Consider the following 12,794-nt stretch of genomic DNA (forward strand, 5'->3'; position numbering starts at 1 on the left):
ACCACTTACCTCCTCCCGGCGGCCAACTTGAACCTTGGCCGGAGTGAGGGAATGAGAGCTAACCAGGGCTAGGGAGGACTGCATGCAGTATACGGCAACTTTATTCCAAAGCTCATTTTCTTTTATAGTATACAGTGAGTACTCCGTGGGAAAGTCAACGGTTACAAGTTGAACGAGCTACGTTATCTGTTATTTTGCTTTGCAGCTGCGCATATAGACAGTTCCCTGAACTCTCTCAGGAATGAGAATGTGGTTCCTTGCCTGGCCAAGACCAATCAAGTACAGCCATCCCTTCGGGCCCTTTCCAGGATCAGCCACCAGGCCATGGTGCTCACACAGGCCCCGTTTTCCCCCTGTTTATTTTCCCTTCTCAGGGAAAATAAGCAGCGGCAACCAAGGCCAGTTCCCAATACTTCATAATGAACATTTTTCTCCAAAGCTACTATATCTTTTTTAGAGGCATATAAATTTTAAAATATTAATTTATGAATAAGCATGTGAGAATTAAATTTAAAAATCATTCAGTTGCCCTACTAAAATGAAACCAGAAAGGAAACTAAGAAGCATATGTTCTGAGAACAGGAAATGTTAAGAATCTGTGGAACAGGGGCTGTTGAGATAGTACAGGTAGTAGCAGATAAGGGTGTACTTGCTTTATGTGCGGCTGATCAGGCTTGAACCCCAAAGCCCTTTGGTCTTCTCCAGGTAACCCCAGTGGTGATCCCTGAGTGCAGGGCCAGGATAAATGCAGAATTGCCAGGTGTAGCCCCTAAACCACTTGCAGAGCAATCAAAATGGGTAATCCTGTCCAGAGGCCTTGGTGGGACTGAAAATCACAATGAACAAGAGGGCAATCTCTCTCCTCTGATACAAAATTAACCAGCACTCAATATCATGGTCATCCCTACTGTTGAGACATTACAACAGGAAATCAAAAGAAAGCAGGTTTAAGAACAAGAGAGAGCCCGATTGGAGACAAAGGCATGGGAACACCTGATGACAATTTTGGAATACCTGGCTATAGCCATACCCGAATCCTCTATACTCTATAGAACACAGTTTCTTGAAATCCAGGAAGTATCTCATCTTCTTTAAAGCGGTTTGAGTTTGATCTCATTTGCTCTAAAAGAGAAGAGGAAAACAAAATGGGGAGAGGTAAATGTGGCATCAAGTGATCTTGGACTTTCCTCTCCTCTGCATTCATTCGCTCCATGTTCCTCCTCATTTCACAGGATAGGACACTCACCAGCTGCAAAATCTGTGTGAAGCTGAGCAGCCTGTGGCTGACTATCTCCCACATGCCCCCACTAGCCACAGATTCCCCCAGTTCCTTCATTGCTGTCAGTGTCACGGAGCTCAATAAGGATAACCAGGGTTTTCAGCTGCCCCGGGGAACCACACACAATGATATCAATTATGCTAGATTTTGATGTCAAAGGATAAAATTTGAGGGAATAGAACACAGAGGAAAATTCCAATGAACAGTAGCTATGTTCACTATAATGCCCTGGAAAATACCTTGTATTGAGTAGACAACACTCTAAATAGACGACATTCACAAAACAACCAAACGTATGGCAAGCCAGAGTCACTAAGAATAGCATATTTAACAAATTGCAAAATGCCTTGAAGATAATAGAGCAGGAATCATGTTATAAAACCCAACATTGACAAAAAAATACAAGACAGTTCAGCAAAAAGACGTAACCAACTAAGAGAAAGGCATATGGTCATGATAAGAAAAAACAAACAACTTGGATGAAAAGTATAAAGACCCCATTGCTGCAACTGCCAACCAGCATCCATTGCTCCATTGCTGAGCAACACCATAGAAAACTTGGTCAGGAGGACACTTCCGTGGCTGGCCCCTGCAGGACACCTGCTGTTAGACCCAGGCAGATAACGTAAAATCTCTCTTAGACTCTTGACTTCCACCTACTTACGTGAGTGCTGAAAAGGACCTTCATCTTTTACTATTTCTAATCGCTTGCTATTTTGCAATAATGAACCTCATGCAGATGTTCTGTAAATTTCTTATAAGAACATGAAGTGTGCTTATGGATGCAATATTGACTCTGCCTGAGTCAGTTTTCCTACCTCCCCGTGGAGCCTGCATCTTCTCTGCTAGCTTCTGTCTCCAGGAAACAGGATCAAAGACTCCCTGTAAACTTGTGCTGTGTCTCTGGGAAGAGGGAACAAGGGGCCTATGCTTAGTCAGAATGTTCCTTATTAGAAATGTGCCAATATAAGTTGAGGTTACAGAAGTCATGGTTCTTAGTGCTATCTTCTTTCTGAGAGTGGCACACAGTACCCCAGAGCAGCCTCCGATTGGTTAATGACCCTGATCCCTAGGCAACGCCCCCCTTCCTCTAACCACTAACCAGCTGGGGACATGGGAAAAGGTATTTCATCCAGTGGCCCTGCCCAGGCTTACCGTACCGCAGTGAGTCCATGCATGTAGGATGCCGCCGACTCTCCAGAGCATGAGAAATTCCTGGGAATCTCATCCATCTGTGCCTTCTGGCCTCCAGAACAAAGCTATGAAGCAAGGGGCAACAGGTTTTTTTTTCTTTTTGGGTCACACCCGGCGATGCACAGGGGTTATTCCTGACTCTACACTCAGGAATTACTCCTGGCAGTGCCAGAGGACCATATGGGATGCTAGAAATCGAACCCAGGTCGGCCGTGTACAAGGCAAACACCCTGCCCACTGGGCTATTGCTCCAGCCCCTAATTCAATTCATTTTAAGGGGCACTGAACATAATGTCACCTAGGCCAAGTGGAAGTAATCCTGGGAGAGTTTTCCAAGATCTGAAGGTCACCCACAAGGGCTCCTGCCTGGCCAGGGTGGACATTGACAGAGAGCCATTCCTAAATGTCATGTGACCTATGAGACCAGGAGGACAGCCTGCCACGGAATTTATCTCTAATATTGACCCTCAAGAACTGAGTAGAAGAGCGCCGGTCCAGGTCGGGGTGACAGCACAATGCTGGGATGCCCACTGGGGTTGAGTACTGGAGTGGGGAAGCAGAGACAAGCACCCCCATGAGTAGAACAGGGCCTTTGGGGGCCAGACTGGGGAGATGAGTCAGCATCACCCGCCAGGTCACCTGGGTCCTCAGCAGCAGGGTTGGACTGACCCTCCAGGCCCAGGAAGCTGCAGGCACAGGAGAGATGTCGAGTAAGCTGGGCAGCTGAGAGTAAGCTGGGTCTGGCTCTGTTCTCTAAGGACAATGGGCAGTGCCAGAGGTCACACTTCAGTCAGTCATACCCACCAGAGGGGCACCTCTACTATTTCTCTGGCCACTTTACTTGAATTTTCAGTGAAATATTTTAATCCCCTTCATTTTACAAAATGTATGTACAAATATTTATTTAAAATTTGCTTTCTGGTTACTCTAATTGAAAATGCATTTAAAATCCTAAATTCTGACACTCACATTAGATAATATATTTTCAATAACATACAAATAGTCTGCTCCTATATAGTTCTGCCCCCATAGCCTTACTTTTACTTAGTACCTGTCCAAAAACATAGAATAACCATTGTTTTAAGGCATCACATATACAATCAAATATAAAATGCAAAGTGGAGTTACAAGCTAAATTTCCAATAGTAGAATTTTAGTGGTGGTCTGTGCATTTACTGTAGTTAGGGATCTTTGTTTCTTCAACATAGATGCTCACTCTCTAGAGTCTTCTCATTTCAGTCATAAATTCTCCCTACTGCATTTTTTGCAGGACATATTAGTGAACCCCCGCAATTTTTGTTTATTTGGGAAGGTCTTGATTTCTCCCTCATTTTCATTGAAGGACACTGTTGGATAGTACTGTTGGATATAGAATTCCTGTTGGCAGTTCTCCTTTCAGTACTTTGAATAATTCAACTGCATGGAAGTTCAACCTTCATGAGATACTTCTATCTGTTAATTAATATCAGAATAATCATGTGTATTTTGTTCCTTCAGGTTAAATGGGAATACAGATATAACATCACTGCCAGTATTGAGCTCTCCTGATAATACCTGAGAATTCAGTTTTTTAAATGTAAATATATTTATAACCTTTAGTGAAAGAAATTGAGGTGTAGACTTCTGACTTGTCCTAGACTATATATTTCATGTGTAAAATAAGAATTAATCATGGTTATATGAGGTTTTTTGCTCTAATTGCATATGTAGCACTAGAGGACCGCATCATCTCACCAGCAGTTCTGATTCGCAGGGCTTGGTCATACTGCACAATGCCGCTCACCCTCTACACCTGTCTTCTCCTGCTGATGACCAGTGGCCTTTGGACCATCCGGGCTCAGGATACCAATGAGACTGTGAACATCAGGAGTCATTATCGGAAACTAGCTCCAAGCAACATTCACTTTGCCTTTAAGCTGTTTGAATACCTAAATTTCTTTGCTCCTGATAAAAATGTCTTCTTCTCCCCTATAAGCATCTCTCTGGCCTTGTCCATGATGGCCTTCAGTGCTGACAAAGAGACAGGCACAAAGATCCTTGAAGGCATAGGCTTCAAGTACAGTCCAATCCCCGAGACCGAGATCCACGACAGACTCCAGGAACTTAACCACCTCCTCAGGCAGTCAGATGGCAACTTTGAAATGAGCATGGGAAACACATTGTTCTTCAAGAAGAACCGGAGACCTTGGGATTTATCCACAAATAACATCAAGCGCTACTATGGGATGGAGAATGTGGCTATAGATTTCAAAAACTGGACCAGAAGCATCAGTCAAATTAATGAGTATATGCAAAATAAGATATGGGGGGATGTCACAGACTTGCTCTATGCGTTGAAGGACCCAACCCCCTACACGCTGCTCAACTACATCTTCTTCACAGGTAATCTCTACCTTCCACATTCTGATAAGACACTGTCTGTTACTGGTGAAAACAGTTACAGACATCAAAAAGCTGCTTTTGTGGAGGTTAGTAATTGATTGTTCAAAACAGACATGTGTGACTGCTTTCTCCTGTGATTGTACTAGGAAAGGGGAGGGCTAGGGAGAAAGAATCAGTGAAGACAAGCACAGGGAGTCATCCAGGGCCTGGGACCTGTGTGCTGAGCACAGGTTGATGCAGGCACTGACGTGATGGCATTTAGTACATACCTTCTATTTCTCAGCGTTTTGGCATCCTCAGGACTGAGTGGGATGAAACTAATGAGACAGAGTAGCTCCTGGTGATCAAACCAGAGAGCCTTTAAGCATCAGGATGTGGGACGCCACATTGCACGCTGATACCTGTGAGAAGGTTCAAGTGAATTCACCTGGATAGCTGGGGGCATCCACTGAAATGGTTCCAGTAAACAGGTTAGTCTGGAAATGAAGGCAAGTACCCTTGTCACAGACTGAGGAAGTGCCATTGAACAAGCAGATCCTGATTTGATGACTCTCTTTACAGTTCTTTTCTGGATAACATAGAACATGTAACTAAAAGGTTTCCCATGGAATCACTTTCTCAGGTATCCTGCATATATTTTTACACTTGCCTACAATGAGCTTCTTTTTTGCTCTTTAGGTCACATCTGACAATATTGAGGGCTTACTCCTGGGTCTGCACTCATGGATTACTCCTGGCAGGTTTGGGGAATTATGTGAAATGCCAGGAATCACATTCAAGGCAGATACATGTAACACAAATGCCTACTTACTGGATTATCATTCCAGACCTACCATGAGTTTTCTGGGTTATTGATATTCCGCTAGGTCGACTTAGAGTTCACTTGCTTTTGCCAAACAGAATATGGCCTGGTTGGTTTGGGCAAAGAAACACTATGAAGTAAATGTTGAATACCAAATGCAGAAGGTATTTTTTACCCACGTTGCCTTCCTTCGGACAAGCAAATCACAAAGCACAATGCCCTTCATTCCTGGGGACCCCAGACTTCCTTGGGGGTGGTCTTGAGAATGCTGGTATGGTCTCACTGGTGGTTTCAGTACCCAGCCAGCTGCTTCTCAGTGTGAGGAAGGAGCATGACATGGTACCGGCTTCCAGGTCTTCTTGCCTGGGCCTCTGTTGGGTCTTCTCGCATAGCCTTAGAAGGAAGACTGGTTCAGGGTGGCAAGTCTTCACCCCTCAGCCCCACGGCTGAGGGTGGGGTGTGACAGACTAGATCTCTTTGTAGACCTGCACAGCTGTGGGCCCCTCTTAATATCAAAGGGCCATTGGGCTTGAGATCAAGTGCAGAAATACCACCTGGGACCCTCCACAAAAAGGTTTTTGGTTCCCTTCCTTCCTTCACTTCTTCCTTCCTTCCTTCCTTCCTTCCTTCTTTCCTTCCTTCCTTCCTTCCTTCCTTCCTTCCTTCCTTCCTTCTTCCTTCCTTCCTTCCTTCTTCCTTCCTTCCTTTCCTTTCCTTTTTTCTCTTTCTTTCTCTCTTTTTTCTTTCTCTCTTTCTTTCCTTCTCCCTTCCTTTCTTTCTTGCTTTAGGGTCACTCCCAATGTTATTCAGGTCTTACTTTGTACTTGGCTCTCGGGGATCATTGTTGATGGGGATTGGGGGACCATATGGAATGCGATGGATCGAACCCAGATCAGAAGCACGCAAGGCAAGCACCCTACCCACTGAACTATCACTCTGGCCCCTCTCGGTCCTTCTGAACCATGACAAGGAAGCCCTAAAGAGACATGACTCCTGTCCTTGAAAGAAAAATTTTATTGAATCACTGTGAGCAGCACTTAAAAACTTTCATATTTGAACTTTAGTCATACAATGATCAAACACCCATACTCCCACCAGTACACATTTTCCACCACTAATGTCCCCAGTATCCCTCCCCGCCCCCCATCCCACCCCTCCCCCTACCTCCATGGAAGACAGTTTTCCTCTTACTCTCTCTATACTTATGGGTACTGTGGTTTTCAATACAGATATTTAGAGGTCAACATGCTTGGTCCTTTACTACTTTCAGCACCCATCTCCCATCCCAAACGATCCCTACTACCATCATTGACTTAGTGATCCCTTCTCTATCCCAGCTGCTCTCTTTCCCAGCTCATAAGGCAGGCTTTCAACCATGAAGCATTCTTCCTGACCCTTGTCTCTACTGTCCTTGGGTGTCATCTCATATTACATTATTTAATATTTCACAAATGAGTGCAGTCATTCTATGTCTGTCCCTCTCTTTCTGATTCACTTCATGTAGCATGAGAGTCTCTATGACCATCCACTTATAAGCAAATTTCATGATTTCATCCTTCCGAACAGCTGCATAGTAGTCCATTGTGTAGATGTACCAAAGTTTCTTTAACCAGTCGTCTGTTCTCAGACACTTGGGTTGTTTCCAGATTCTGGCTATTATGAACAGTGCTGCAATGAAAAGACAGGTGCAGATGTCATTTCTACTGTGATTTTTTGCACCCTCAGGATATATTCCTAGAAATGGTATTGCTGGGTCATATGGAAAGCTCAATTTCTAGTCTTTGAATGAATGCCCAGATTGTTTTGCAAAAAGGATGGACCAGTTGGTATTCCCACCAACCATGAAAGAGAGTATCTTTCTCCCCACATCTGCTCCAGCACTGGTTGTTCTTGTTCTTTTTTGATGTGTGCCAGTCTCTGTGGTGTGAGATGATATCTCATTGTTGTTTTGATTTCGCAATGTATGATAGCAATGTAGAGCATTTTCATGTGCTTTTTGGCCATTTGTATTTCTATGTTGAGGAAATTTCTGTTCATTTCTTTTCCCCAATTTTTGATGGTTTTTTTTCTTGTACACTTCTACTAGTGCCTTCTATATGCTGAATATTAACCTTGTATCAGAAGGGTTTTTGGTGAATAACTTTTCCCATTCTGTAAGCTGTCTTGGTGTCTTTGTCACTGTTTCTTTGAGGTGCAAAAGCTTCTTAGTTTAATTTAGTCCCATTTGTTTATGATGTTTTCCACTTGCTTGTTCAGCGGTGTTTCATCCTTAAAGATGCTTTTAGCTTCAGAGTCACGGAGGGTTCTGCCTACATTTTCCTCTATGTATCTTATGATTTGGGCTGGAGCAATAGCACAGAGGGTAGGGCGCTTGCCTTGCAAGTGGCCAACATGGCCAACCCGAGTTCAATTCCTCCGCCCCTCTCAGAGAGCCGGCAAGCTACCCTACCAAGCGTATCTCACCTGCACAACAAAGCCTGACAAGCTACCCCCTTGACATGTTCAATATGACAAATACAGTAACACCAAGTATCAAAATGGAGACATTACTGGGCCTGCTCTAGCAAATCGATGAACAACAGAGGACAGTGATAGTGACAGTGATCTTATGATTCAGGTCTGATATTGAGGTCTTGAATCCACTTTGAACTAACTTTTGTGCCTGGCATTAGACAGAGGTCAGAGTTCATTTTTTTGCAAGTAGCTGTACAGTTTTCCCAGCACCACTTGTTAAAGAGGCTTTCCTTTTTCTACTTCGCATTTCTTGCTCCTTTATTTAAGATCAAGTGATCATATATTTGAAAGTCTGTGACAAAATATTCAACTCATACCACTGGCAACAGTCAACTTCATAGATGACAGGAGAGGCTCATGGTCCATTCAGGGGAATGGAGGGTCACAGAATCTACATTCTTCCCTCATTGCTAGGAAGCATGAAAGTCCCATCTGCAAAGAGAATGAGATCCTGATCTTGAGAGAACAAACATTCACGTGACATCAAAACAGGGCGGTGGGTGACCCAGGTAGAAATAGGGTGGGCACCCGTAGCTAATGCTCAAAGGCATCTTCTCACCCTTATCTGCCTCCAGGAAAGGGTCCCTCTGGGGTCAGGAATCACCCCCAGGTAGAAAGTGCGATTGATTGTGCAGACTATCTGCTGAGGAACTGCGGTCAGGCTGGCAGGGACAGGGAGGGCGAGGATAGCCCTAACCCCTAACCACGACCAGCTCTCATCCCCTAGGAATGTTATTCCCTATTCTGAAATCAAGGAGCATGTTTTGGATACACTCCAGTTGGGGAGAGGTATTAAGGGGGTTCCAAAAAAAATTCCGGGTCACTGGATTAAAATCCATTCATCTTCCTATATTTTGTAGAAACTAACGTTGACTTGTTTTATTTATTTTGTAAACTCATCTACCCTCCATCTTTGGGGGGGGGGGGTGGAAGGTCCCCAAGATGTCTCTAGGATGCACACTTTACCAAGACTCTATCAGCCCCTGAACTGTCTGAGTATTTACCACAGCTTTGAATAAAACCCTTGTTCTCCTCCTCTTTCCTCCACCCACTCCTTTCACAGGACTTTGGGCACAACCCTTTGACCCAGACAACACCAAGTTGGAGAACTTCTTTGTAGATGACAAGACCATAGTGAAGGTACCCATGATGACCCAGACAAGCGTCTTCAATTTCCTGTATGACCCAACACTAAGCTGCCTGGTAGTACAGCTGGACAATGTAGGCAGCAAAACCACACTGATGGTCCTTCAGGACAGAGAAAAGATGGACTGGCTCATCAATGAACTGACAGAGGATACCCTGATTAGGTGGTTCCAGTCCATCGTCACCAGGTAACTGCATCCTTTCTCCGGGGTACATGCTTTCCTGTCTACTGAGACCCACAGAGATAGTGAGGTCTCCTGACCAGGAGAGATCTGCAGATTACACTGAGTCACTTCTGGGCTTTCTGTCAAGTGAGAGCCTCCCTCCTTGGAGGTGAAGAACCACTGCTCTGTATTGTTCCATAGTTGTTTTTTTTTTCAGGAGAGATTTACAAACAACTAGTCTCCCACGTGACATCATGGATCTTACACAATGCTGATAGTTGGTTTTATAGGTAATTCAGGAGATGAATTAAATCTTAAATCAATCTGAAAATAGGTAAGAATGTCAGGGAGTGAGTAGCTAGTAGTAAGTGAGTAAGTATAGAGTGGGCCAGGGGTCAGGAAGAAAATCTGCCAAGAAAGTGAACCTCTGGAGCACATGATGGCCACAGAATACATGCAGAGGTTTAGCACAGTGTGGGAGCAAGCAATGCAGCAGGGAGGGATGAAGGAACCATTGGAGGCATTTCCTCAACTGAGCTCATCTAAGCTAGAGGAAACTAAAATCATGGCCAGCTTGTGCCCAGCTCTCCAACTCATCCTCATCATGGAGGAGGGAGAAAGGAAGTCAGTGCCCCACAACTTGGGGGTACTTGGGGGTACACATCATCACAGTCCAAGAAGAAGCACTTCTTTCCTTGAGTGGAGTGGCTGGGGGTGAGGGAGGTTGTTTGTGCTATTCTGGGGTTCCTCTGCCACCTCCTCACTCTTTCAGCTGTTCCCTCCCCTCCTTTCAGCCACAGCATTCAAAGAACGCATAATTTGAGTGTAGCGACCCCAGGGGGCGAGAAGTCACCAGGAGTCATGCTCTCTCCTCTGCATCCTACCCATTCTGCTAACTTTTGCATTCCCAACTCCCCCTGCCCCAGGAGACAGCTTGCAAGCTCCCACTCCACTCACTCTCCTGGGACCCTCAGCTGCCGGTGGCCCATGTCCCTTAAGCCAGTCCAAGGGGCTGTCAGACCACAGAGCCTGGTTTCCAGATTCTCACTTGGGAAACTCACACAAGTTCCCCTGATGTTGATTCCTGTTTGGAAATAATGTGTCCCTGTGGCTGTGAGGAGCTAAGGAGCACAGAGTCCTGCTCAGTTCTGCTCCCAGCCCTTGTCTTTGGAGAAGGATTTCTCCATCACCAGGCTCAAGATCTGCTTTTGTTCTGAGCAAAAGAATATCCCAGCCTTCCCTTCCCATGCATCGACAGTCCCTGTGCCTTCCAGATATTCAGCGTCCTGAAGTCGCCTCTCCCTCAGGAGAGAGAAAAGAGAAGAAATTATAAAAGGAGCCAATTGCCATAAGAGGCAGCAGGGGAATATGATGGACCTGTTAGGGCCACTTGTTCCTGCAAGTGCTCCCTCTGTCCTCCCCATTGCCAGGAGGCACTGGAAGACCACCGGCATTGTTCAAGGCCAGCGTCTCAGTGCCCAGGGGTCCAGCTGATGACAAGCAGAATCAGCTCAAGCAATAGCTGACCAAAAGAGTTGTCTGAGAGGAGATGTCAGAGAGGCAAAGGATAGAGGGAAACCCATCTCTTCTGTCTGTCTGTTCCGGCCCAGAGGCAGGCGCTGGATCATTCCAGGGGAGTGGGAGTGTGAATGCCCAGGCCCTGACCCCAGGACTGTCTAACCTCTCTGCTTCCCTGAGCAGCCATCTAGAAGTCCACATCCCGAGACTCTCCCTGTCTGGCACCTATGAGCTCAGGGACGCCATGAATGCCTTGGGTATCATAGACTTGAAGAATAAGCAGACAAACCTGTTTGGCATTACAGGCTGTTCCAAGCGGAAGCTGTCAAAGGTAACTGTCTCTGGGACCCTTCACTTCTCCCCAAAAACCTCACTGAGAGTGATAGAATGCCACGGAGTCCTTTCCTAAGTGGGCGTCCAGGTCTGAGGCCTCAAACCCCAGATCTTCCCTACACCTCGAGGGTTGCAGCCGGCTCACTGAAGGATCAGCCCGAGAAGCTGATGTCCCGGTCACACAACAGGCGGGTGGTCTGGGAGGCTGCAACCTTGCATCTCTCTGTGCCATCCGGGAGACCAGGAAAGAAATTGGTCAGGGAAGATGTGGGTAGCCCTCAAACTAGATGTCTAAAAGAGTCTCACTGTCCCCTTACCCATGGTTTCAGTGTCTTTGTTTTCATTCATTCCTTCATTCTGAAAGAGGTCTCCAGGGCACTGAGGATGTTCCCATGTCTCTGGCTCACTCAGGCCTCCTGAGATCTGACAGTTCTGTGGGTGACTAAGCTCGGGGAATGACAAGGAATTGGAGAAAACTGTGGGTCAGTGGCCCTACAGCCCACACATGAACTTGTACCCAACTACACAGGAGGTGCTTGATCAATGCAAGGTTGCCAACTCCTCCTGTGGACAGTGCTGCCCTGTCACTGAGAGGCTCTCAGGAGAGTCAGAGACTGACCAGGGCTGCTGACCCCAGGGGTAGGGTCCTCCCTCTGTCCTGGCCTTGGGCTCAGGCCTCATTCCCAGCACTTATCGCACATGCCAGTCCCAGTCCACAACCAGGTCCCAACCGAGAGTGTGGGACTACCGTGAGCTACTCCAGGGCCTGCCCATGTTCCCCTCTGAGTTTTGCTGATCTCTGAATTCATTCTCATGTCTATCACACCCCAAACATTCAAGTCAGTGATGCCCTTCCACAAATGTGATTACCCCTCCAGACAGGAGTGTTTCTGGGAATAGAGATTGGTTCTTCTTCCTTTTCCCTTGGTTCATACCCCTTCCTTTGGTTCATACCCAACAGATGCTGCATGTGGCCAAGCTGGAAATCAAAGAAAATGGCATGGAACCCGAGGTCTCCATAGATGACAGCATGTATAGGAAGCTCACACCTACCATAATCCGCTTTGACCGACCCTTCTTCATCATGGTCTTTGACAAAGTCTCCTGGAGCATTCTTTTCCTGGGAAAGGTTATTTATCCCATCTAAGAAAATTTCATGTGCAGCTACAGTGGCCTCTGGACTTGGACATGGGACTGTTTCTAAGTTCCTCAACCTCTCCTATTATAATAAACAACCATCCTTACTACTGAGCATTTGTGTGACTGAAAGGGAAGGGGACACATCTGACAACCTTGAATACATCCATGCCTCCTGACATTGGCGGGCTTCCTCAACCCCCATTACACCTGTGGGGAGCATGAAAGAATGGAGCTTAGACTCAGAACTAACTCCTCTTACAACCCTCTACTATTTTGAAATGATTTCTGAGTATAAACTTCAAGAAGAGATTATTTCAATCAA

At 45.8% G+C, this 12,794-nt stretch overlaps 1 protein-coding gene across 1 annotated transcript; it reads left to right on the plus strand.

The window, feature by feature from the left end:
- The first annotated feature begins 4,245 nt into the window (after positions 1-4,245).
- On the plus strand, positions 4,246-12,479 carry LOC130041193 (corticosteroid-binding globulin-like). The gene is made up of 4 exons (XM_056133243.1): positions 4,246-4,855; positions 9,235-9,505; positions 11,183-11,330; positions 12,294-12,479. The coding sequence occupies exons 1-4, from the start codon at positions 4,246-4,248 to the stop codon at positions 12,477-12,479; spliced, it is 1,215 nt and encodes a 404-aa protein (XP_055989218.1).
- The last annotated feature ends 315 nt before the right edge of the window (positions 12,480-12,794 follow it).

Source organism: Sorex fumeus, unplaced genomic scaffold, assembly GCF_029834395.1.
Source record: "Sorex fumeus unplaced genomic scaffold, SorFum_2.1 ptg000098l, whole genome shotgun sequence".
NCBI classification, from domain to species: domain Eukaryota; kingdom Metazoa; phylum Chordata; class Mammalia; order Eulipotyphla; family Soricidae; genus Sorex; species Sorex fumeus.